The sequence below is a fragment of the Gouania willdenowi genome, chromosome 2 (assembly GCF_900634775.1).
Source record: "Gouania willdenowi chromosome 2, fGouWil2.1, whole genome shotgun sequence".
NCBI lineage: Eukaryota > Metazoa > Chordata > Actinopteri > Blenniiformes > Gobiesocidae > Gouania > Gouania willdenowi.
In genome coordinates this window covers 11,194,885-11,222,603 of record NC_041045.1, presented here as the reverse complement: position 1 = coordinate 11,222,603, position 27,719 = coordinate 11,194,885, and the positions used below count along the sequence as shown (strand labels likewise).

The window sequence follows — 27,719 nt, the reverse complement described above, 5'->3', positions numbered from 1 at the left end:
AGATGAGAGAAAAAGAATACACAAAACGACTTAAAACATACAAGAAGACTCCAGTAAAAACAGTAAAATGTATAAAATCGACAACAAAAATACACAAGCGTAACTAAGGAAAAAAAATATATATAACAAAAATACACAAGACTACTAAAAATAAACAAGAATAACAGACATTTACTAAACGATTAAAAATACATAAACATGATGAAAAATAAAATACAGAATGACAATACAATTACATTAAAAAATATTCAAGAATGGCACAAGATGACTAAAAATACACAAATATAATATAATTTTAATTAAACATTTTACAAAAACACTGAATAATTCAGAAAATGTACAAAAAGACACAAAAGTGATAGAAAATGTCACGAAAAGATGAAAGAAATACAAGAGAACAGCCTAAAAACATACAAGAAGAGTTCAGGAAGAACATGAAATACACATAACGAATACAAAAACAACACAAATGGATATAAAAACCACAAAAAATTAACCAAACAACAATAAAAACACACAAACTGCTTTAAAGCTCAGATCACTCATTATTCTAAATGCAGACGTCATGTGGGTCATGTGACCCTCCAATCACATCTCACTCCTCAGTTCTTTTGACGTTGTCCTATTATATTTTGTTGCCCTCCCCCCCGGCACATGATCATGTGACCCACTGCTGACCCTTGTTTGCTCTCATCTTTGTTTAAGAGGTTTATTTTCATGTTTTTCAGCCACGTCGTTGTTCAAATTAAACCTTTGTGCAGCTTCTGCTTTTGTGTGTCACGGCTGTATTAAGGTCAAGCATTAAGCCCCTCCCCCTGGTGCCACATCTACCATCTTTATCAGTGCTGACAGCCAAATATGACACATTTTCATCCTTTGTTTGATCCTAAATGTTGGTTTGTTCACACCTGTGTTAAAGTTCCTACACGTGTTTATGATATTTGAGAGTTTTGGTGTCATTATTACTTCTCTGTTGCCATAGGCCCAATGGAAGACCTTTTGAGAAATGATGATGACTCAAAGTCGGAGTCTAAATTAATCAGAAAACATTTGTTTTCATTGGTAAAGTATAAAAAGAGGTTGAATCCCAGCAGCTTAAGAATCATGCTTGGTTTGGCAATAACATGATGGGCTTGAAAGCAAAAAAAAAACTGGGGGAGGAGGTTTGCACTCAAGCTGCAAAAGAAAAAGAAGAAGAAGTAGGATAAGGGGAGGGGCGTTCAGGGACAACAGCGTTGACGTGTTGTAACCTGTTTGCCGGTTGGTCAGCCCCAGAGCAGCAGTTGTAGGGCTATGCTGCTGCTACGCTCTCACTGGGTGGGCTTCTGATGCCTAGAGTTTAACGCTCGGCTGATTTTGTGCACGTCTTGATGCTCAGTCGAGTCACATCGTCTGTGTGAGGCAGGATGAGGAGGCACCACAGGGACGAGGGCTATCGGCCCCGTTCAGAGGTACGTCGATGCAAAGAAAACTTTGCAGAGAGTCCTTGTTTTTGATCTTTTATGATCGTTGGAGACGTTGTTTCTTGCGTTTTTCTGATTTTGCTCACCCTGGCACTTAAACCCAACAGCACAACTCTACTTCTAATAGGTTGCACGATATATTTTGACCTTTTTCACCTTTTTGTGTTTCCAACAGCAAGCGCTGGACTCCAACCTGAGTAATCTGATCAAACGGAATAATGAGCTGGAGTCGTTGATGGGGAAATTGATCCACACCTGTCAGCATGTCGAGGTATGTCATTAATAATGCATGAAAATGTGATAAATATTGTCGTTTTGTATGTTAAGGTTTAATTTATTCAGAAAACAGATCCTTAGGAAATTGACTTTGATCTTCCGACAGTCTTAGTCAGAGGCTTTGATGTTTCCTTTGACGTTTCCTTTTGAAGTTGCCTTGACTTGAATACTTTGAATAATAATATGTTATGGTTTCATTTATTCAGACACCTGTTCTTGGGGAGACACACTTTAATCTCCTGACATGTTTTGACTGACAACTGCCAGTCTTCTTCAGAGACAACTGTAAGACTGGCAGTTGTTATTCAAAAAGACGACAAAGAGAATCTTGCTGGAATTATTGTTGTTTTTTCCACCAAATAATTAACAATAATTGTTGCAACAACCATCAGAGTCTCCACACAGCGGCATAAAGGATTTAAGTGTGTTTGTATGTGTTTTTGCTCGACTCATCTGTGCTAATCTTGCATGTTTAAGACATGTCGGCCTACACACAGAGGCTTTATTTAGCTCATCGCCACAGGCTTTAGAGGCACTAGATCAGAAATAATAGAAAGAAGCAAAAGCCTTTAGAAACTACAGTGAGAGCAGCTTTTTAATCCCTTTTAAATGCTTATGTACATGTTTTTACTGGCTGTCCTCAACACAAACACACACATACATAAACATGCTTCCAATACTCACACGTAAAGCTTTTAATGAAATTACTGAAACGTAAAAATGTAAAAATAAGGGTAATCTCCAGATACATTCACCATATATGGATTAATTTATTATTTTAAATTATAATATATATATATATATATATATATATATATATATATATATATGTATACAAAACAGATGACTTTATTAACCCGTTGATCTAAAGCGGTAAAAGTCATTAAAGTGTCACTGATGACTGCAAAACAAAAAGACACCTGAAAATCTTTTAGATCAACAACAAAAATACACAGAATTTACTAAGAAACGCACAAAATATACCCACAAAATATACCCACAAAATATACAAAATAACCGAGAAATTCACAAGATGACTCCAAAATACACAAACGCATACAAAAAATATGAATACATACAACAGAAAATACACACAAAATTCACAAAAATAACAGAGAAATTTACAAAATAACAAAATCGATAAACAAAAGCATATACACGATGAAAGAAAAATCCACAGTGGCAACAGAAACAGACAAAACGACTAAAAATTGCACAAGATGACTAAAAAAAGACACAAACATAATAGAACATTTCATAAAAAGAAAGAACATTTTTGAAAATTTACAAAAACACGCATTACATAGAAAATGTCATTAAAAGACAAAAAAAACAAAACAAAACAAAAAAAAAAAAACAATATTAAGTATTTACAATAAGACAGAAGAAATATAATAAAACAGCCTAAAAAGAGTCCAGGAACAACATACAAAATGATAAAACCCACAATAGAACAAACAAATTTGCACAAAACAACTGAAAACACAAAAATAACAAACATTCACAAAATGACTATGAAAACACAAAAAAAGAGCTCTCAAACAAAGTTTAAAATCATTTAGGAAATACAGCAAGAGCATTTTAATGCTAATGTACATGTTTTTTTTATTTTAACGCCTCCCCCAAACACGCAGCTTTAAGACACATTTTGAAACTAAATCCATCTAAATCCTACAGAAATGAATAAATAATAAACACACAAGAAGTGCATTCTCACCCTCTGAGAGCGTCTGAAACTTCTAAATAAAGCAGGATATGATACGAAATCAGGACACGGAAAAAAAAAAGAAGCCAAAAATCAGCTTGGCTTGGCTTTTTCAATATATCAGATTAGATTAGAGCCAAGCTTCTCAGACGGAAGCGACAGATGTTAAATCCAGATAAAGCCTGTTTTAAATGAATCATGTTTGTGGAAATCAAATGAAAAATAATTGCAAAGTCGCATCCAATTTTCCCTGCATCACTATTTGTGATTCGGCTGCAGCGTTCCCACAGTTGAAAAGCTCCCCTGTTCTTGTTTTCAGGTGAACGCGTCGCGTCAGGAGGGAAAGCTGATGGAGGAGTGTGACGTTTTGATTGAAATCATTCAGCAGAGGAGGCAACTCATCGGCACCAAGATCAAGGAAGGGAAGGTGAGGAGATATAAACGCACAAAACTGCAAAATTACCCAACAAGAGGCCATAAAACTACTGGAATTACAGAGAAATAGACAAAAGAAATGTAAAAAATAATGACAAAAATTCACCAAATGACTACTAAAGTACAGAATAATGGACACAACGACAACAAATATACACAATGTGACTCCAAAAACACACAAAGTGACACAAAATGACTCCAAAAAACATTCTATATTACAAAAAATACACAAGAAATATACCAAATGATGACAAAACTTGACAAAAAATACTCCAGATTGAAACAACATACTTAAAATGACAACAAAAATACACAATATAACTCCAAAAACCTCAAAATCACTCAAAGCTACGGAGAACTAGACAAAATGTCAAAAAAGCCAAAAGAAATATACACAATAACGACAACACCAAACGACTATAAAAAAAAAAGTACGGAAAAATATACACAACAAAAAAAAACGCTTGAAATGACTCGAATCACACAAAACGCCTCCAAGGCCACACAGTGACAGAAAATACACAAAATGACTGCAAAAAACATCCAAAAAAATATACAAAATGATAACAAAAATACACAAAACTACCCCTCAAAAAACATACCAAACAACTACAAATCCACACAAAATAGAAACATATACAAAATAATGCAGACGGTAATTACAAAATAATACAGAAAGGGATGTTTACAAAATGACAAAAAGACAGAACGACTACAAATGTGAGCAGAATTATCAGAAAAACATACTAAATGACTCCAAAAAATTACAAAGCAACAAAAATAATAAATAATAATGGTCTACTGATTTTCAACTCTGACCTTAATACGTCTTATGAAATCTTTGAGGCTAGAATCACAGCTTTACACACAGTGATGTCATCGATTTGGACGCAGATGTGTAACTGGATTTTATTTTCTTAAAATGGACACTTAAACCAATGACATTCTGTGTTCTGGGTCATTTTCCCGCAGACTCAGCGTCTGCGTAAGCTCGCTCAGCAGATCTCCAACTGTAAGCAGTGCATAGAGAGGTCCTCGGCCCTCATCACACAGGCCGACCACACGCTGAAGGAAACGGACCACGCCCGCTTCCTGCAGACCGCCAAGAGCCTCAACGAGAGGTCACACAGAAAGCCCCGCCCACACGCCCAACACACGCGGCTCACACGTCTCAACAAGTAAACCTGGTTCTTTTATCATCCAGGGTTTCCATGGCAACCGCATCCACCCAGGTCCTCATCCCTGAGGTGCACCTCACTGACACCTTCGACACCTTCGCCCTGGACTTCACCAGGGAGAAGAAGCTGCTGGAGAACCTGGATTACCTCACAGGTTCATTGCTTTATCACTATTTAGTATTAAAAAAAACTCTGCTTCTTTTTTACATTTATTATCTGTTGCTGCTGAAAAATGAGCCTTCAACATGTCAGAGTGAATTATGGAAAGAAAGGAAAGGAAACAAGAGAAGAAAAGAGGAGAGGAGAGGAAATAATAGAAAGGAAAGAAAGGAAAGGAAATAAAAGAAATTAAAAGAAAAGAAAGAAGAGGAGAGGGAAGGAAAGAAAGGAAAAGGGGGAAATGAAAGGAAAGGACAAGAAAGGACAGGAAAGAAAGGAAAGGGAGAGAATGATAACAATGGAAAGAAAGGAAAGAAAGGAATGGAATGTAAAGGAAATGGAAGGGAAGCAAAAAGGAAAGGAAAGGAAAGGAAAGGGGAGGGAAGAAAATAAAGGAAATTAATGGAAAGGAAAAAAGGAAAAAAAAGGAAAGGGAAGGGAGAAAATGAGAGGAATGGAAAGAAAGGAAATGGAAGGGAAGGACAAAAGGAAAGGAAATGGATGAGAAGGAAAAGAAATGCAAGGAAAGGAAAGGAAAGGAAAAGAAAAGAAAGAAGGGAAAAATAGGGAAGGGAAGGAATGGAAAGGAAAGGAATGGAAAGGAAGAAGGTAAGGGAAGGAAAGGAAAGAAAGGGAGAGGAAAAAAAGGAAAGGAAAGGCATCACGTGTCTTTTTGCTGGGGGGTCTTTGCACTCAGTGAATGGTGCTATAAGGCTGAGGATATTTGTTCTTTTGCTCCATGAAGTTCAAACATAAATGAAATACGTATGTATGTATAAATATGATGATTCTCAGTGTTTTGAACTCCTCTCTTCCTGTGTTGCAGCTCCCAGCGCTCCATGTATAAGAGAAGAATTATGCACCGCTTCCTACGACACCATCACCGTCCACTGGACGTCTGACGATGAGTTCATCGTCGTCTCTTATGAGCTCCAGTACACCATCTTTACAGGACAGTCCAACATCGCCAGTGAGTCTTTTCTCATTATTCACATTATTTTCTGTTATTTGTGGAGCAATTTATTTGGGAATAATTTTCTGTTTTGTTGACCTTGTGTATTTTCAAATTTGTGTGTATTTTTCTGAATTATTTACGTATTTTTGTCCTTTTTTCACCTTGTGCAATTTTTTGGGTTAATTTGTACATTTCTGTTGTCATTTCTAAACGTTTTTTTTTTCTGTTATTGTTGTTGTTCTTGTTGTATTTGTCTGTTATATTCACTCATGTTGTGTATTTTGTGGTTTATTTTGTGTCCTTTCATTTCCCGTTCCTTCTGTGTTTTCTCAAGGTTAAACACTTTATTGTTTTACGGCCCACTTTTTTTTTAACTTTTTTATTAAATTAAAGTAAGACTTTATAGCCTATTCTGAATTCTACGCTCCATCGTCACGCATCAAGTTTAGAGTAATTACTCCTCAGAAACTTGGGCTAGAGAGAAAAACATTAATAAAGTCATGATTTGTTTTCTGGTGCATTTTTATCCTATAAGAAAAGACTGTATGGCTGTATTTATTGTGGGAACCTGCAGTTTTGTCTAATTAAAATCCCAGTCACATGCATTACATTGAATTTACACGTTTTATTTTGAAAAATCTATTCCAATTAGGCTTTTGGTTAATGTTATAGCTACATTTTGGGTTAAAAAACAAAGAAAACTGGGATTATCATGGATTTTGAGCTTTTCCAACCACAATTTGACACTTTTTGACCTTTTTTTATTAGGAAATTAAAAGCTGTACATCTCCAATGTATTGTGCACACACACATGCATTGCTGATTTTTGATAAAAGAAACCCTGAAAGGGGAGTAAAACACTGCTCGGTGATGAAAGCGACGTCTCCTGTGCCTTTTTCACACCCTCTCACTTGTTTCTGTTGCCACAGGCTGACAAACACACAGTGACTCATTTACCCCGTGCGACATCACTGCTGTCTGAGAAACTACCAGGAAATAGGTTGAATTCCTCCTCACATTAGCTGCTTTAACGCCAAGATGGGCAGACACGAAGGTCACATTATCAACGTCAGCATTGAAAATAATAATACAGGAAACAAGATCATTCTTATTTAGCGGTTTTTTGAACCATTGTGTATTTTTGTTGGCATTTCATATATTCTACTTTTTAATTCTATTGACATTTTTTTCTAGTTTTAGTTGTCATCATGTGTATTTTGCCCAAATTTTGTTTATTTTTGATGTCATCTCATATATTCTACTCTCAATTTGTTAATTTTATTGACATTTTTTTCTAGTTTTAGTTGCCATTATGTGTATTTTACCCAGACTTTGTGTATTTTTGTTGTCATTCATATATTCTACTCTCGTTTTGTTAATTTTATTGACTTTTTTTCTTGTTTTTGTTGCCATTATGTGTATTTTACCCAAATTTTGTGTATTTTTGTTGTCATTCATATATTCTACTCTCGTCTTGTTAATTATATTGACTTTTTTTCTTGTTTTAGTTGTCGTTATGTATATATTACTCAATTTTTGAGTATTTCTGTGGTCATTTTGTATATTTTACTGTAATTTTATGTTGCATTGTTGTTGTCACGACATCACATATTCTACTGTCATGTTTTTTTTATTTTTGTTATTTTGTGTTTTTGGAGTCATTTTTGTATAGGTCAAGTCATTTTAGAATCTTTTCTAAAATATTTTTGTTGTCCCATAGTTTTGCTGTCATTTCATTTATTCTAGCCTTTCTTTTATCGTCGTTGTTTTGTATTTTAGGAGTCATTTTTGTGTGTTTTAGTTGTAATTAAGGATATTTTACTCCAAATTTGTATGTTTTTGTTGTTATTTTGGAAATTTTTCTCGCATTGTGTGTGTTTTTGCAATTATTTTGTGTGCTTTTGTTGTCCTATTTATATATATTCGAATTTTTGTTGTTATCACTAATATTCTGTCATTTTGTGTTTTTGGATGTTTCTTGTCATTTAGCATCAATCTATTTTTTGGTATTTTTGTTGTCATTTTGTATATTTGTCTTTTTTTGTGTGTTTTCAGTCGCTTGTGTCTGATTTAATGTCGCCTCTGATTTGAAACTTTCCTGTAGTTCCTCAATTTTCTCTTCACTCTTTTTTTTTTAAATATATTTTTTTTTATCTGTCAACCCAGGTTTGTGCAACTCATTGGAAAGCTGGATGATCGTTCCCAACATCAAGCAGAACCACTACACGGTGCACGGCCTGCAGAGCGGCACCAAGTACATCTTTGTGGTGAAAGCCATTAACCAAGCAGGAAGTAGGAGCAGTGAACCAGGAACTCTGAAGACTAACAGTAAATATAGAGGAAACTTTGAATCTTTTCTTCTTTTTGGGACTTTAGGACTGAAATGTTGTTGTTGCTCTTATTTCCTCAAGGTCAGCCGTTCAAGTTGGACCCGAAATCAGCTCACAAGAAGCTAAAGGTATCGCACGATAACCTGACCGTGGAGAGGGATGAAACCACGTCCAAGAAAGGCCACGGCCAGGAGAAGTTCTCCAGCCAGAGCAGCTATGGCGTGGTGGGAAACGTCTACATCGACAGTGGACGCCACTACTGGGAGGCTCTGATTGGAGGAAGCACATGGTAAGAGCTGTAAAGTAGGGTGACCGTATGTCTTGATTTACCAGTACATGTCCTCTTTTCACGTCAAGTCCGGACCATCTGGCTGGATTTTACAAAACTTATTAAAATGTACAGGTTTCCAGGTACCCTAAACGTATCTTGGGGAACACGTTAATTTAAACAATGGCAACTCCGCTAATATTATAGTGGTCAAAAGTTTTAATAACAGTGTTCTCTGAAAAAATTAAATTCTTATATAATGTACATAATATACAAATATTTTAAGGACCATAAAACAGTGACCATACAAAATATATATTAATTCATTCGTTGTTCTTTTAAAAATACTACTACAAGCTTTCAGTGAAATGGTCCCAAACTTTTGAGACTTTAGGTTGGTTCTTCTTCTGTTGCGCAAAACTGCACCCAGCAGTTCATGTTATGATATTGCAGCAAAAATGAAGCAGAAAGATTTTATTATGAATTTACAACATTGAACGACGTGTCGACGCAAGTTTTTGTCGTCAACATTATCAATTATGTTACTAATAATTTTTGCATTATTGCATATGTTACACACATTGTATTTTGCCATTAAAAGGTGGATTCAAGAAAACGTTGAGTACTTTGAGTAAGTCGAGGTCGGCCTAAGTGACGTAAAGTCGCCTCAATATCAGAGAAACTTTGGGATTCCGCCAGCTAACCATCTGATCTCCAGGTACGCCGTAGGCATCGCATACAAATCTGCACCGAAGCACGAGTGGATTGGGAAGAACTCGGCCTCGTGGGTTCTCTGCCGCTGCAACAACTCCTGGGTGGCTCGCCACAACTCCAAAGAGCTGCCCATCGAGCCGTCGCCGCACCTGCGCCGGGTCGGCGTCCTGCTGGACTACGACGCCGGCTACGTGACGTTCTACGACGCCGTGGGCTCGCAGCACCTGCACACGTTCCACGTGCCCTTCGTGCAGCCGGTGTGCCCCGTGTTCAACGTGTGGAACAAATGTCTGACCATCCTCACGGGTTTACCCATTCCTGACCATTTGGAAGGCCTGGAGCCCAACTAACTGTGCCGACGCCACCTCATGATCCAGAACTCACATATGTTAAGGTTTCATTTATTCAGACAACTTTTTTCAGGAAATTGACTTTGATCTCCTGACATGTATCCGCTGATCGCTTTGATGTGTCCTTATGAGTTCTCTCTGGGCATGGCCAACTTGACAGTTTTGTAACGCTGGCCACACCCGTAGTTGCCCCCTGGTCTCTGGAGAAGAGACTCACAGGTGTGGGAGAGTGATGGTCTCTTCTCCAAAGGAAGTTTTGATCTCCTGACATGTTTCGACAATCACTTTGATGTGTCCTTATGAGTTATCTCTGGGTGTGGCCAAGTTGACAGTTCTGTCAGGTTAACCACACACCCTGGTCCTTTGAGAAGAGAGTCCCAGGGGTGGGAAAGTGACAGAAATAACTCAAAGGACACATCAAAGCAATTGTCGAAACATGCCAGGAGATCAAAGTCAATTTCCTGAAAAAGTTGTCTAAATTAATAAAAAGACTAAATTAACTTGCTTGTGACAGAACAGAACTCACCTTTGTGCAACTTTTACGGTTATTTTCTGCTCATGTGCACTTTAAAATCCAGAGATGGTTTAAAAGGTGATGACGCACTGATTAACGTCTTTAATTTGTGAATAAAAATCCCAACCCTGCATTAGAAAAATTTGACAAAATCATGATATATGTGCAAAAAAAGTGATAGATGAAAATATTGTCCACGTTTCTGATACAGGGCTGGGAATAGGATTATTCAGGGCCATTCAGGAATAAATAAGCCATTTATCATCATTAAATGTGAATTTTCTCCATAAATCAAGTTTTGGGTCAACCTACTTTAATTCTTTTCTTTATTTTACATAAACATAGCACTTTTAAATTCCCTAAAAACAAGACACATTTTCAGAATATTAAATCCGAGTTGCTGGACGGAGCACAACACCATGCACATGTATGTTTTTGTAAATTAATTCACATTCCCTCCTTCTTCACCTTACCCTGCTCATTAATAAGGAACCAAAGCAGCCAAAAGAGTTGTCATCTATGAAAATAAACTATTTTTTAAAAAAGTGAAAGAGATGAATTTCCCCCCTCAAATATAGACCCTAACTTTTGCACAGTGTTAATACTTTATAAATAGGAATATTACAGTGCAATTATTACGTGACGTGTTGTATGTTTTTTGTTTTAACATCTTGTCTGAATTAATTCCCGGGAATGCTACTGCATGAGGATATTAAGGGTCACATTTCTGTGTGACAGCAATTCTAAAACTAACCAGTTTTAAAGGAAATACATCTATCAGCCAGTAGGTGGCAGTAATATGCTATCGTAGAGAGTTATTTTTTAATTGTATTATTATTTTATTTTGTACGTATTCTTTCACAAGAATTTTAACCATTCATTAACTTATTTTGAGTTTCTGGTTGACAAAAAGTCTATTAAAAAAAAAAGAAGTCAGATTTATTCCATAGTGCTGTTTTTTAATTTTAAAATTAGATTTTCAGCAGCAAATATCAAGTTTTATCGCACAACGTCAAATGTGATGGACAATAATATTCATATAAAATATAATTTGTATGTAATTGTTTCCTTGGTTTGGGTCGCAGCTTGTTTTTTAAAGGTTGACGGGTTCAGGAATCTGATTGTGAAGGACGAGAAGTGATACGCACAGCCTTAATCTAAAAGTAGCATTCCCCGGAATGAGATGGAAGCAATTTTTTAGATTAAGACATTTTTTCTTTACAAAAAGGGACAAAGTAGGCCTTTTAAAAGTCAGAACACCTGTTTTCTTTCTCTGTGATGTGAAAAAGTGTAAAGGAACATGTGAAGTTTATTGAGGACTAAAGATTTCTTTATGTTTTCCAGGCAATACATTGAGCTGTGTGTGTGTGTCACTATGTCTGATTTAAATATGTAGTGTTAAACGTAATGTTTCCATTATGACCATAAAGGTGTGTGTTTGTTTGGGGGTGTTTTTTAATGGGAAAATTAAAAAAAAAGTGATGAGTGTTCCTGTCTCTGCTGTCTGAGGTACGTCTGTGAAGAAAGTGAAGGCAAAGCAATAAAGCAACATGTCTGTGTATCTCTGAGCTCATAAAACAGGCGACACAGAGAGAGACGCCGCGAGTCATTTCCGTCCTTTAGGGGGAAACAAAGATCGGATATGAAAGCATTCAAACAGCCGCATCTGCAATAATGTCAATCTTAAGGAGTTTGGCCTGTGGAAGACACTGAAGTCGCTGCTTTCAGGGGATAAAACAGTTTTTTTTTTTTTAAAGCAGTTTTGGGGGAATATTCTCAACCAAACACGACAACAACTAGACCCAAGAGTGGCAGTAGGAATAATTTTTACGTACAGTGCTGAGAAAAAGTGTTTTTGCAATACATTTCAATTCCGTAACGTCTGGAAAAACCTCCTCACGAAGGTGTAAAAACTTTATAGCGATATTTGAGTGTTATTTTTTGGGACAACATATCATCACAAGACGTATTGCCGACGGTATACGAGTAATATCATGAGACGATTCTAACTCTTGATGGTATCGCACGGTTAGAATTAAAGTCAACTAAAAGCATATAAATTTATTCATCATCATATCGTTATTGCGAGCCCATTATTATCGTCTATCATATCGTTATCACGAGCCCATCATCGTATTGTTATTGCGAGCTCATTATCGTCTATCGTATTGTTATTGTGAGTCCATTATTGTTTATCGTATCATTGTCGCGAGCCCATTATCGTCTATCGTATTGTTATCGTGAGCCCATCATCGTCTATCGTATCACTATTGTGAGCTCATCATTGTCTGTCGTATTGTTATCACAAGCCCATTATCGTCTATCATATTGTTTTTGCGAGCCCATTATTGTCCAATCGTATCGTTGTCACGATTCCATTATCGTCTATTGCACCTGGTTCGTAACTTTCAGAGACTGAAGTGCATCAAAATAATCAAATCACTTTTGCGTTGTTTTTTTCACCATCAACAGGAAACTAGACCCGTATATTAACGCAAACTCATGGCGCTGTGGCCGAAAAGTTACCGTAAAAGTAAAAAAAAATTAGGACAAAGTATGACAAGATGTGTGGCATTGCTGGGTCAGGCTTCGAAACTATCCAAAATATAGATATTAGTGGAAATATTTACAACCTATAGCCATAAAACAGCAGTTGAACTGACGACTGAAGATTACGAGAACCGTCGCGAAGAATTGAAAGAAAACTGTGGCAAAGTACGGTTTTCAAAAGTGTAAGTTGAGTTTTTGCCTCATTTTAAGTTTCATTTGTTCATAATATCTCAGTAAAAAGGTCGTAATCTAGTGAAAATACCTTCAGCTTCGCAACATTCTTTTGCTGTTGCCAAGCCAACAAACATTTAATCCTTGGACAAAGCTAGTTAGTCACTATCTATGTCAAAAACGATGAACGTCAGCACACTGCCTGAAGTTTTCTGAATATATTTATATTTATCTTTGACCTAAGCTTGACCTGCTGAGTGCACTTGAGTTAATGAACTTCCCGTGGACGAGGAAGAGGAAGCTGTGGAGTTTCCTCAGACATGTTCTCGGACCTTTGTTCTTTAACTGTAGGGTTCCTGTGTGTACTTACTATTTACTGAAAATATTTCACTAAAATAACAGAAAGAAGTCGGTGCGTACGCAGAATTAGAACAATTCCACTGCCTATAATTTCTTTCTTTTTAAAGGACATTGTGACATTTCAGACAATCAATACTGTGTCTGCCTGGCTAATGTGTAGCGCCCAAGGGCTTGAGGAGCAACTTTTTTTTAAATTATTATTATTATTATTAACCTTTATTGAAGAAATGAGTAGCTGAACTTCGCAATTGTTGCCCCCGCAGCTAGTGAAAGTCACACGACTCAAAAGGAACCAATGGTCCAATTTCTTCTCCAGGCCCTCAAGGGCGTGCTGGATGTGATTTAAGGTGAAAGTTCAGACCGAGTGATTAAGTTTTGGGGCCCCTGTAGGGATTCAAACAACTGACCTTCACTCACTGTCCTTTCTGCAAATACTTTTCCCACTTTGATAGTCATCAAAGAGAAAGCAGTTGTCTCTGTTTTTAGGAAATTAGGCAAATAAATGGAAGTTAGAGGTTCACAACCTTGGGGTCAATGTGAGAGGGTCACCAGATGCCTTCAAGAAACTATAATATTTGAACTATTTTTGCTTATTTTGTACCCTTTTTCTGCATTCACACCAAACTTGCCACATTTTAACCTGTTTTCACCTATTTTTTTTGCCATATTTTTGCTCATTTCAATGTATTTTTGCTACATTACTCCCATTTCTGCCACTTCTCCATCAAATGTCAATGCCTTTTTTTTGCACATTTTGACCCATTATTGTCACTTATTTTGCCATATTTCATACCTTTGTTTTGTTTTGGGCCAATTTATCCACTTTCATGGTTTGTCATTTTCTGATTAAAACAAGGCGTTGCATTTTTAAGATGACTATATACTATTGCACAAAAAAAATAATAAACTTCCTGGATAACAGTGGATATTTAACAACAAACCCAAGAATACCCAACAATCAATTCTTCAAACATCCAGCAGATGTCACTGTTAGGTTTCTACAAAATAATCCCCAGACTGTCTTGAAAAAAAAGAAAGACCAAAAACCCCAACCTTCTTGAAGCTTTTTGATTTAAACATTGATGAGTGGTGAACCTCACTATTACTGTAGATGTGTACCTTTATTAAAATACCATTTTTATGTTGTTTACAGTCTGGATAGAGTCATGGATCAAGATATAAAGTAGGTGAGCATTTGCTTTACACTTAGAATTCACTCCAAAATGATAAAATCAATGATTTAAATGCAACCTGTTTACCACTCCTTCCTTAATTCACTCGATGCTTCATTAAAACCTGGCAACCCATTGGCATGACGAGCCTATTTTTGGACCCTGGCACAGAACGGTGCTGGAGTCTGCCGTCGGCCTCCACTGCAGTCATAACGTTTCACGAGTGTTTTGGAAATGCAATCAATATGCAATCAGGGGCTCGTCGGTCACTTGCTTCGGTCCCAAAGGAGAACCGGCGGCGAGACTCAATGTGTTTGTTTTAACCCGTCCGAGGCCGAAAAGACGCGGTGCAGCGATGGGGCTAATATTCCCCACAGGCTGGGTCTCATCAATGCACTGCTAAAATGATGCTAGCCATCATGGTTTCATAAAGTTTCAGGCTTTGAGAATGAACATTTAGAGTTTTTCAGACCCCAGTGAAATGTCAGATAAATCCAAGCAGACAGACAATTGTGGACCCTAAAGTAATTTCACGAGGTGATAGAGAAATACACAAAACAACTGCGAAAATACACCAAATAACTAAAAAAATGATAACTCAACATTACAACAAAAATACACAAAAACAAAAAAGATACAGAAGTACAGGAAAAAAATAAAAAATATGGAGAAAGACTCCAAAAACACAAAAATTACAGAGAAAAACAAAAATGCCACACAAAATATTAATTTCTTAACATTTAGCTTTACACTTGGTGACCAATTTAACATTTAGATTTAACATTTGGATTAACATTTAATATTCAGATTTAACATTTACATTTAACATTTAAATTTAGATTTACCATTTGCATTTAGATTTAACATTCAGATTTAACATTCAGATTTAGATGTACATTTATCATTTGGATTAAGATTTAACATTTAGATTTATGTTTATAATTTAGATTTAGTATTTAGATTCGACAATTACATTTACATTTTGATTTAACATATAGATTTGGATTTAACATTAACATTTAGATTTCATTCAGATTTAGATGTGCATTTATTATTTAGATTTACCATTTAGATGTAGATGTGACATTTAGATATAAATCTATCATTTAGATTTAGCATTTCGATTTAGATTTGACGTTGCGATTTAGATTTGACAATTACATTTACATTTAGATTTAACATTTAGATTTGGATTTCACATTAACAATTACCTTTCAGATATAGATGTGAATTTATCATTTAGATTTACCATTTAGATGCAAATTTATCATTTAGATTTAGATTTAACATTTAGATTTAAATTTATAATCTAGATTTAGATTTGACAATTACATTTACATTTAACATTTAGATTTTGATTTAACATTAACATTTAGATTTAACATTCAAATTTAGATGTGAATTTATCATTCAGATTTGCCATGCAGATGTAGATCTGACACTTAGATATAAATCTGTCATTTAGATTCAGATTTAGCATTTATATTTAGATTTGATGTTAAGATTTAGATTTGACAATTACATTTACATTTATATTTATTATTTAAATTTGGATTTAACATTAACATTTAGATTTAACATTCACATTTAGATGTACATTTATCATTTAGATGTAGATTTGACATTTAGATGTATTTTTCATGTGAACACATTTATAACAATGATATAGAACACACTGTTTTGCATAAATTTCTGTCTTAAATGTAGGAAAATTGAGTGAAATGTTAAAATATGTCGGCTATGAAACAGTGACCGAGTTTTTACATTCTGCACCCCAAAAAAGAAAGCAGCAGATTCATTAGCATGTTAGCTCAGGTATGTAGCATGTTCTACTAAAGCTATCAAAACAGAGGCACATTTAGCATTTCAAATACTTTAAACTTTGACCAACAAAGGCTAAATAATGCATCTTCTCTGTCTGTCTCCTGCTTATTTACTTTCTGCGTTGAATATTGTGTCAGTGTCCAGATGGGTGGCCTTTTATTTTTTAGACCAGCGCTTTGAATGCTAATTAGCAATTAGCATGTGATGCTAATCCTTGTTGACATCACTTTGTTTCTTTAATATTGGTGAATATGTGCAATGTTTGATAACGTGATGATTGGCAAGTGTTACGTCGATGACAGACAGTAAAAGTCAATGAAGGCGATTGAATTTGGCAGATACTCAGTAACACGTCAGCAGCAGGAAACTCACATCCCGTATTAGCCTGTGCTTTTTCAACTTGAAAGATATTCCAGGAGACATCTCAGGTGTGGATGATTACGCTCCTCTAGAGCACGGATGGGTCACATGATCAACGTCAGAATTTCAAACAATGCGCAATCTGAGCATTAACACAAGATGGCTCTTTGTGCTTTAGTGTTTTTTTTGTTGTTGTCATTTTGTAAATTTAAATTTTTTTCTATTGTTGTTTATGTGTGTTATGAGTCATTTTTTGTAGTTATGTGCATTTCTTTGTCATTCTGTGTGTTTTTGGTGTCATTTTGCATGTTTTTTTCCATTCACTTTGTGTATCTTTATTGTTTTGTGCATTTTTTTTTTGTGTCATCTGTTCTCATATTTATAGTTGTCATATGTTTTTGGAGCAAAATTTGACCAAGTTTTTACATTTGACACCCCATACTATTTCGATTTAACATATAGATTTGGATTTAACATTAACATTTAGATTTCATTCAGATTTAGATGTGCATTCATTATTTAGATTTACCATTTAGATGTAGATGTGACATTTAGATATAAATCTATCATTTAGATTTAGCCTTTCGATTTAGATTTGACGTTACGATTTAGATTTGACAATTACATTTACATTTAGATTTAAATTTATAATCTAGATTTAAATTTTTTTCTATTGTTGTTTATGTGTGTTATGAGTAATTTTTTGTAGTTATGTGCATTTCTTTGTCATTCTGTGTGTTTTTGGTGTCATTTTGCATGTTTTTTTCCAGTCACTTTGTGTATCTTTATTGTTTTGTGCATTTTTTTTTGTGTCATCTGTTCTCATATTTATAGTTGTCATATGTTTTTGGAGCAAAATTTGACCAAGTTTTTACATTTGACACCCCATACTATTTCATGCATTTATGGGTAATATTCATCAAAAAATGGCAGTCCGAGACTAGAAGAGGTACAAAGAGCTAATTACTACGAAGATTTATAATTATATTTAACATTGATACTGAAATTTGACATGCCCGCTTTGTATAATTTGTTAACATTTAGCTTTACATGTAGTGACCGATTCAACATTTAGATTTACATTCAACATTTAGATTGTAATTTGACTTTTAGATTAGCATTTAGATTTCAATTTAACATTTAGGCTAAAATTCAACATTTAGATTTAACATTTAGGTTGAAATTCAACATCTCGATTTACTTTCAACATTTAGATTTAGAGTTAACACTTAGATTTAATATTTAGATTTGGATTTATCGTTCAGATTTACATTCAACATTTAGATAGAAATTTAAAATTTAGATTAGCATTAGGTTGAAATTCAACATTTATAATCAACATTTAGATTTAGAGTTAACATTTAGATTTGATATTCAAATTTAGATTTAACGTTTAGATTTACATTCAACATTTATATTTATATGTTACATTTAGATTAACATTTAGATTTAGATTTAACATTTATATTTTTATATAACATTTATATTTTTAACTTTTACATTTAGATTCAACATTTACATTTAGATTTATTTTTCATGTGTACACATTTTATAAAAATGATAAAGAACCTGCGGTTTTGCATGAAATCAAAGAAAAATGTGCTAAATGTTCAAAATATGGAAAAAAAAGACCTAGATTTCTACAATCAGCACCCCTATACTTTCTAACTTGTACTCTTTCATGCGTTTATGGATATTCCTGTTCAAAAAATGGCCGCCCTAGCCTAGAATAGCTTTAATAAGAACCTCATCGTTATCAACCAAAGGTCTCGTTGTCTGGCTTTGTTTTCAAAGTGTTGGCATTTCAATTTTAAAAAAGTGAGAGAGCCACTTCCTTGGTCCACAATTAGCCTTGCTATCGTTGCGCTAATTGCAGGCTGCTGTTGCAAAGGGCTTCTTGCTTTTAGCCTAGACAAGTCATGCCCACGCAGTCATTACGACAATCTAAAGTCTAATCTTTGAATGCGCTAAAGGGCTGATGATGTATCACCTTGTTATAATTTACATAACTTGACTTGTTTGTCTTAATCCTTCAACTAATCTGTTTTACAAAACAAGGAGCCAAAGGTCTTTGTGGAGAACTGTTTAGTCCATTGATTATGGGAGGCTTACAGGGACAAAAAGGACGGAACGATCGCTTTTTGCTAATGACGACGATAGAAGAATTCAGCTAATGAGTTTAACTCCTTGAGCAAAACTGTTGTTCTTCCCGTTTTCTCTCCAACCTTTAATCGGCCTCCCCGTCCGTCCTCCTTTGATGTTCTGACGTTTCCTAATCCCGACAGGTCAGAAAACAGCTCTATTTTTGCACCACTTGGTAGTAAAATATCTTCTCAGAGGTCGTAAGAAACCTCCAACAGACACACTTCCACTACCTTGCCGCCTAATTGGAAGATGAGAATTTATTGCACTCCAAATGGATAAGTGCACTTAACTAATTGGAAAAAATGCCAAGGAGAACAGAGCGAGCTAGCATATGAGCATAACTTTAAACGTAGCCAGCCATTTTTCCCCTGAAGCAAACCAAGAAACAGCCTCGTGTTTTTTTTTTACCTGAAGATTAACCAAGATTATCTGAAATCTGCTCCGATTGGATTCCGTCCGAGCCCATAAGGAGCGATAGCTTTACTTTATTGCACTCCATTCTTTATCACTCAATAAAATTGCCAAACGCAAACGGTCCAATTGGTTCGAAAAAGCAAATCAATAATTGTTAAACGACTCATTGGTTCAAAAGTGTTTTGGATCTACTCAGTATTCGGTCTGGATAATAGTCGACATCCATCAAATCCTCAATAGCAATGGTTCCCAAAATGATGTTCCATTGTTCTATAGATATGTGATTACTTTATTTACTGATCTGAATAACATCCACTGTTATCCAGGAAGTGTAGCATTATTTGTTCCATAGCATATAGCCATCTTAAAGATGTAAATCTGTGTTGTAATCAGAAATTAAATGGGTTACAAGTGACCAAAAATGGTGAAATGGGGTTTTAAAAACTACAGAAATTGGTTAAAACACAACACATCACTCACTCCCAGCTGGTCTGGCTCACCCACTTGTTGCACCACACTCACATACCAAAAATAAGCATGAAATACAGTGAAAACAGGTAATAAAGGCTCAACATTTGCAACATTAAGTGGAAAAGTGGTGGAAAGAGTTTTTAAGTGTCAAAAATGTCTTGAAAGTGGAGAAATTGCGCAGGAAAAGCATTGGAATTTGATGGACAAGTGGCAGAAATGGGAGGAAAATTGGTTAAAATTACACAAATTTAGTCTAAACACATGGAAACTACAAACATATACATAGATAACACAAGCTGATGACAAAAACAAAGAGTGAAAAAAAAAACACAAAATGACAAATACTCAAAATTTGCAGCAAAATCAAGCAAAATTACAAAAAATTGCTCAAAATTACACAAATTTAATCCAAAAACATATGAAAACTACAGTTGTACACAAAAAAAAAACACAAATTAACAACAAAAATACATAAAATGACAGAAATACAGGATAGAACTGCAAAAATACTCAAAATAACTAAAAAAAAGCTTTTCGGGGCCAAAATGATGTTCCATTGTTCTATGAATCTGTGATAACTTCATTTATTGATCTGAATAATAACCATTGTTATCCAGGAAGTGTAGCATTATTCGTACCACAGTATATAGTCGTCTTAAAGATGTAAATCTGTGTTGTAATCAGAAACTAAATGGGCTAAAAGTGACCAAAAATGGTGGAAAAGGTGGTGAAATGGGAATTTAAAAACTACGGAAATTGGTTAAAAGTTGCAATAGTGTAACAGTTAGTTAAAAATGGCAAATGAACATGACAAATGGTGAATGTGGTTAAATTGGCCAAAAAAAAAAGCATGAAATACAGTGAAAACAGGTAATAAAGGGTCAACATATGCAACATTAGGAGGAAAATGTCTTGAAAGTGGAAAAATTGCGCAGGAAAAGCATTGGAATTTGATGGCAAAGTGGCAGAAATGGGAGGAATGGAGCAAAAATGCATTAAAAGGAGCAAAAATATGGCAATAAATAGTGACGAGAATATTTCACGTTTTGTGTAGTAGCAGAAAAAGGGTAAAAATAACCAAAAATGGGTTGAAATTGTTAATAAAAAAATATTCTTGAAAGCATCATGAGAGCCCCAACTCAATTTTTCTTCCATTTTCAACCTTTTTTTGGCCACCAAATAGGATGTTTAGCATATATATTTCACATATTCTGAGAAAGTAGGTGGAGCTGTACTATTTTACCAAATTTCAGTTTCCTATGTGATGTAGTTCCTGAGATAATGGAAGCTGAAAATGGAAGAAAAATAAGAAATGCGTGAAAATGAAATTGAGTAGAAATAACCACATTTGAGCCTGTGGCGTCATTTGTTTTTAGCCCAGGTGTGTTTTGGCGTAGCACAGAGAGGATATGACGGTTCCGGTTTGATTCCTGCACAGTAATTACGCATCGATCGCCTGAGGCGAGTCCCTTTAAGACGACTTGTCGGTATCCGCTCGCTCTGCCTGACGTTTCTTATTGTGTGGGTTCTTTTTCAGTTTGGAGATGATTTCTCTCTTTAATCTTCTTCACTGCCTCACAACATTTCAAAGTTGTTTATTACACACACACGCACAGAACGCTAACGTCCTCTCAATCTGTCTTTGTGACTCAGCTAAATTCCATGTGGATGCCACTGAAATAGTGATGAAGACGTGATTTTAGAGTAAGATATGTACACGGCAACTACAAATGTACACAAAAAAAAGCACAGACTCAGGAAAAAACACAAAAAATGACAAGAATCCACAAAATGACGGGGATATACACAAAACATAGTCAAATACATAAAATAACTCAAAAAACAAAATGACAAGAAAGTTACTCAACATTACACAAACTTACTGCAAAAACACATGACAACTACAAATGTACACAAAGATAACACAAAAATACACAAAATGAGTCCAAAAACACACAAAATGACAACAATACACAAAATGACAGGGAAATACAAAACATATGCAAATACACAAAGTAACAAAAAAAAACTGCAGTAAAATCAAACAAAATGACAAATTGTTTAAAATCACACAAAATGACGACAAAAACAGACAAAATGACAAGAATACACAAAACAACTTTGAAAGCACGCAAAAACACACCCAAAAACGTGCAGCAAAATCAAACAAAATGACAGAAAATGACAGAAAATTGCTCATTATTGCACAAATTTACTTCAAAAACATTTGACAACTACAAATATACAAAAAGATAAAACAAAATGACAACAAAAAATACACAAAACTGCAAAATATTGACACAAAATTACAACAAAAATGAACAAAATTATGGGAGAATACACAAAACGTATGCAAATACACAAAATAACTCGAACAAAATGCCAAAATTACTCATTATTACACAAATTTACAAACACATATGACAACAACAAATGTACACAAAGATAACACAAAATGACAACAAAAATACACAAAATGACAACAAAAATACACAAAACGAGTCCAATAACACAAAACAATAAAGATACATAGAATGAAAAAAAAATAATAAAAAAAAAAAAAATCACAAAATGACTCCAAAAACACCCATAAAGACAGAGAAATACACAAAATTAGTCTAAAAACAGACAAAATGACAGAGATTACACATAATCAATGTAAAAACAGACAAAATGACAGAGATACACATAATCAATGCAAAAACAGACAAAATGACAGAGAAATACACAAAATCAATGTAAAAACAGACAAAATGACAGAGAAATACAAAAAAAGACAAAGAAATACACAAAATAATTGATATAATATGCAAAATAACTAAAAAAATGCTGCAAAAATCAAAGAAAATGACTCAATATTACACAAATTTACCCCAAAAACATATGACAACTACAAATGCACACAAAGATAACACAAAAGCAAACACCTACAGTCCTGTAACAGATCCATCCAAGTGACAAACCACAATTATGGACTTTGTGCGTTCGTGAATATTAATAAAACCTCGGATTTTGTCAGAGAAGAAAAGACATGAAAACCTGAGCGAGCGCCCTCGAGGCTGGCTGCAATTACAAATATTTGCTGGCGTGTTGTCATCGAGGAGTGTGCGTTGGTTCCAGACCAAGCAATAACACGTCTGAGTTTGTTTACCAGCCAATTACAACAGACTCTTTGTCACGTTTGCTCAACAAAAGAAAAGAGTTTCTGCTTACCTGACAAACATGCAAAACAAAGCTACAAACACGCTGACGTCCACTGTCCCAAAAGTGCAATACAACAATAAATAAAAAAATAATAAAATACTTATTAAAAAAGTTTCATCCAGTGCAAAAAAAAACACCTTTTTTGTTTTCTTTTTGTAGCTGTCACAGACTTTCTGCATTCTGCTTTGAACAAAAATAATGAAAAAGAGAAACTACAAATGTACACACAAATAACACAAAATCACAACAAAAATACACAAAATGAGTCTGAAAACATGCAAAAATGACAATAAAAATGAACAAAACAACTGCGAAAATACACAAAAAAGGCATCATTTTGCAGCAGAATTAAACAAACTGACAAAAGATTGTTCAAAATTACACAAATTTACTCCCAAAACTACAACTGTACACAAAGATAACATAATCACAACAAATACACACCAAAAATACACAATATGACAGGGAAATACACAAAACATGTGCAAATACACAAAAAAACTCAAAAAATCAATCAAACAAAATGACAGAAAATTGCTTAGTTACACAAATTTACTCCAATAAACATGACATCAACAAATGTACACAAAGATAACATAAAATGACAACAAAAATACAAAGTGAGTGCAAAAACACACAAAATGACAGGGAAATACACAAAACATATGCAAATATAAATACAAAAAAACATCAAACAATTTGCAGCAAAATCAAGCAAAATTACAAAAAATTGTTCAAAATTTCACAAAATCACTCCAAAAACATATGAAAACTACAACTGAACACAAAGATAACACAAAATGACAACAAATATACACAAAATGACAGAAATACAAAATAGAACTGCAAAAATACTCAAAAAATTGCTGCAAAAATCAAACAAAATGACAGAAAACTACTCAAAATTACACAAATTTACTCCAAAAACATATGAAAACTACAATTGTACCCAAAAACACACAAAATGACAGGGGAATACACAAAACATGCAAATACACAAAATAACAAAAGAAATTAGCAGCAAAAATAAAAAATAATGACAGAAAACTGTTCAAAATGACACAAATTTACTCCAAAAAATTTAAAACTAAAATTGTACACAAAGATAACGCAAAATGACAAGAAATATACACAAAATGACAGAAATACAGAATAGAACTGCAAATATACTCAAAATAACTACAAAAATTGCTACAAAAATCAAACAAAATGACAGATAACTGCTCAAAACTACACAAATTTACTCCAAAAACATACAAAAACAATAATTCTACACAAAATGACAACAAAAATACACAAAATGAACAATGATAATGATAAAGAGAGAGAGACTAAACAAAACTCAGTCTTTAACCTGCTTGTGACAGTTTTCCTCAGTGGTCAGTTATTGCTGCTATTGCTGGAAAAAAAACTACAGCTAAAGTGAAATAATAGTTGTAATGTGTCCCATGAGTGGAAGGTAAGCTTGTTTTTTTGTCTGATTTACAGCCTCTTTGGTTTCAAACTGGGGCGTTTTGCTGACGTTCTATCAACAAATCCTCCCTGAGAAGCAGTTCAATACCTCGGTGAGTAAAGTGCAGAGATGAGGGGCTTCAAATAAATTATTTTCACAATAATGAAAAAAGAAAAACATCAGCGCCAAGGTCTCTTCTCTCTGGAACATTCATTGATTCGATAGGAAAATATGTTCTCCTCATAATTACTTGGACTTAAATAACCCAACTTGCAAAGGGAGGGATTGACAATAGTGGAAAATGCTTTACTTTTTTTTTTTTTTAGCTCTATTTCAAACTGAGTCATCCTGTGCTTGCAGCTAAAAAACTAAATTCTCACTTTTCACTGAGAAATGTGCTTCCCTCTCACTGGTTTAAGGACATACCTCTGTACACACTGTGTGTATTGAACCATGGTGGGTTGAAGCAGATGAGAAGTGACTTCCAGTCATCACAAACTTGCACTTTGCTCTTGGTAGCACTCAGTAAGTTCTCACAGCAGTGCGTCAATATTAACACATGATAACACCAAACAAATGTGTCATTTTAGTCAAGCTACGACCCCTTTGTTAAAAAAAAAAAAAAAAAAAAAAATGACAATGATTTGCAGAAAATGACAACAAAAATACACAAAATGAGTCCAAAAACGCACAACATAACAAAAAGAATTACAACAAAAACAAGAAATTGCTGAAAATGACACTAATTTACTCCAAAAACATATGACATCTATAAATGTACACAAAGAGAACACAAAATGACAACAAAAAAAACTTTATTCAAAAAACACACCAAATGACGGAGAAATACACAAAACAACTTTAAAAATTAGCAGCAAAAAATATGTAATTACAATGATTTGCACAGAATGACAACAAAAACGACAGAGAAATACACAAATAACTCAAAATTTGCAACAAAAGCAAACAAAAATAACAATAAATTATGCAAAATTACACAAATTTACTCCAAAAATATGATCACTACAAATGTACACAAAAAGACAACAAAAATACAGAAAATGGTTCCAAAGACACACAAAATAACAAACAAAATGACAGAGAAATACACAAAATAACTCTTAAAATTGCATCAAAATTAAAAAAAAAAAATTGCTCAAAATTAGACAAATTTACTCCAAAAACATGATGACAACAAATGTACACAAAGATACACAAAATGACAACAAAAATACACAAAATGAGTCAAAAATCACACAAAATAACAAAGAATTACAACAAAGACAAAAAAATGCCGAAAATGACACTAATCTACCCCAAAAACATGACAACAAAAATACACAAAATAACAAAGAAATACACAAAACTGCTAAAACTAGGAAACTTGGATTCATATTGTAAACCGAAGTTGAATATGCCATACTGGGATGTTTTTGATCACATTAAGCATGAAACACAAGTTTGGGCCAGGCCGGTTGAGTAACACTATGGTAGACCATTGCACCATTAATGATAACAACTCTTCCCGTTTCTAGTGCTCCACCTTTGTCCACTATGATCTATATTTCTGGGAGCTTAACATCCAGTTTTGATAGAAAAGCAGCAACCTAGTTATTTCCACGCCGCAGGCACAAATCCAGACGGATCGGATGTGCTGGTGTTACTGACTGATGAAAGAATAATCTCAATCTTTGAAAGTGCCTCCAAACCTTTTATGCTGTATCGGAGGAAAAGACACGTGGAAGCATTTTGATGGCTGGCAACTGATTTCAGGTGCTTATCAAATGTCTGTCGACTTTGGAGCGGTTTGCTAATCATTTAGCTTGGTGTTAGGAACTGAGGGTCCAATTCTCTGGAAGCATCTACCAGAACACATGTATGGCATCTACAAGAACATGAGTATAGCATCTACCAGAACACAAGTCTGACATCTACAAGAACACAAGTCTGGCATCTACCAGAACACAAGTATGGCATCTACCAGAACACAAGTATGGCATCTACCAGAACACAAGTCTGACATCTACAAGAACACAAGTCTGGCATCTACAAGAACACAAGTATGGCATCTACCAGAACACAAGTATGGCATCTACCAGAACATGAGTATAGCATCTACCAGAACACAAGTCTGACACCCACAAGAACACAAGTATGGCATCTACCAGAACATGAGTATAGCATCTACCAGAACACAAGTCTGACACCCACAAGAATACAAGTATGGCATCAACAAGAACATGAGGAAGGTATCTATCAGAACACAAGTCTGACATCTACAAGAACAAGTATGGCATATACAAGAACACAAATATGGCATCTCCAAGAACACGAATACGGCATCTACAAGAACACGAGTATGGCATCTACCAGAACACGAGTATGGCATCTACAAGAACACGAGTATGGCATCTACAAGAACACGAATATAGCATCTACAAGAACACGAGTATGGCATCTACAAGAACACAAGTATGGCATCTACAAGAACACGAGTACGGCATCTACAAGAACACGAGTACGGCATATACAAGAACACGAGTACGGCATCTACAAGAACACGAATACGGCATCCACAAGAACACGAGTATGGCATCTACCAGAACACGAGTATGGCATCTACCAGAACACTAGTATGGCATCTACAAAAACATGAGTATGGCATCTACAAGAACAGAAGTATGGCATCTACAAAAACATGAGTATGGCATCTACAAGAACACAAGTATGGCATCTACAAAAACACAAGTATGGTATCTAAAAGAACACAAGTATGGCATAGAGGTGTTTGTAGCTAGCAAGAAATGCTAAGAAGAGAATGAATGAGGCCAATGAAACAGAGCTCATATGAATAAAAAAAGATAAATGCAGTTCTTGTGGTTTACCAGCAGAGAGTGATGCACTCTCTACTATGAAGCTTTAGGGAAATCTCTTCTCGAAGTATCTGCATAGCCACAAGCCTTTAAAGGAGCTGAGACTCAACTACTATACTGTATGTCCTCCTCCAGTGTGTGTGTGTGTGTGTGTGTGTGTTGAGGTTAAGCTCCAATCCTCTCCAGCACAACAGAGAACTGGAAGCTGAGGCCTGACATTCATCAACAATGACCAGGCAAGACAATACCAAACAAGACACTTGGGCATCATTTCCCCCAAAAGAGTGTGAAGCAGCTCCGCCTCCTTCACCAGTGACTTTCAACGTGTGGAAAAATATTCTCCGATCATCCAAAACAAATAATCCCACATCAGGA

The 27,719-nt window shown here is 34.9% G+C and overlaps 1 protein-coding gene across 3 annotated transcripts in view; it reads left to right on the top strand.

The window, feature by feature from the left end:
- The window catches only part of LOC114478215 (E3 ubiquitin-protein ligase Midline-1-like), a 55,285-nt gene extending 30,701 nt beyond the window's left edge, over nt 1–24,584 (top strand). For 2 of the 3 annotated variants that reach the window (XM_028471118.1, XM_028471109.1), the window contains exons 3-10: nt 1,639–1,734; nt 3,764–3,871; nt 4,852–5,000; nt 5,084–5,211; nt 6,043–6,186; nt 8,338–8,499; nt 8,583–8,790; nt 9,488–11,964. In XM_028471118.1, the coding sequence (XP_028326919.1) occupies nt 1,639–1,734; nt 3,764–3,871; nt 4,852–5,000; nt 5,084–5,211; nt 6,043–6,186; nt 8,338–8,499; nt 8,583–8,790; nt 9,488–9,833 (1,341 nt within the window). In that variant the 3' untranslated portion in view covers nt 9,834–11,964. Of the gene's footprint in view, nt 1–1,638; nt 1,735–3,763; nt 3,872–4,851; nt 5,001–5,083; nt 5,212–6,042; nt 6,187–8,337; nt 8,500–8,582; nt 8,791–9,487; nt 11,965–24,506 lie in introns of those variants that run through there. The other variant, XM_028471127.1, reaches the window with a different exon arrangement.
- Nucleotides 24,585–27,719: the final 3,135 nt, after the last annotated feature.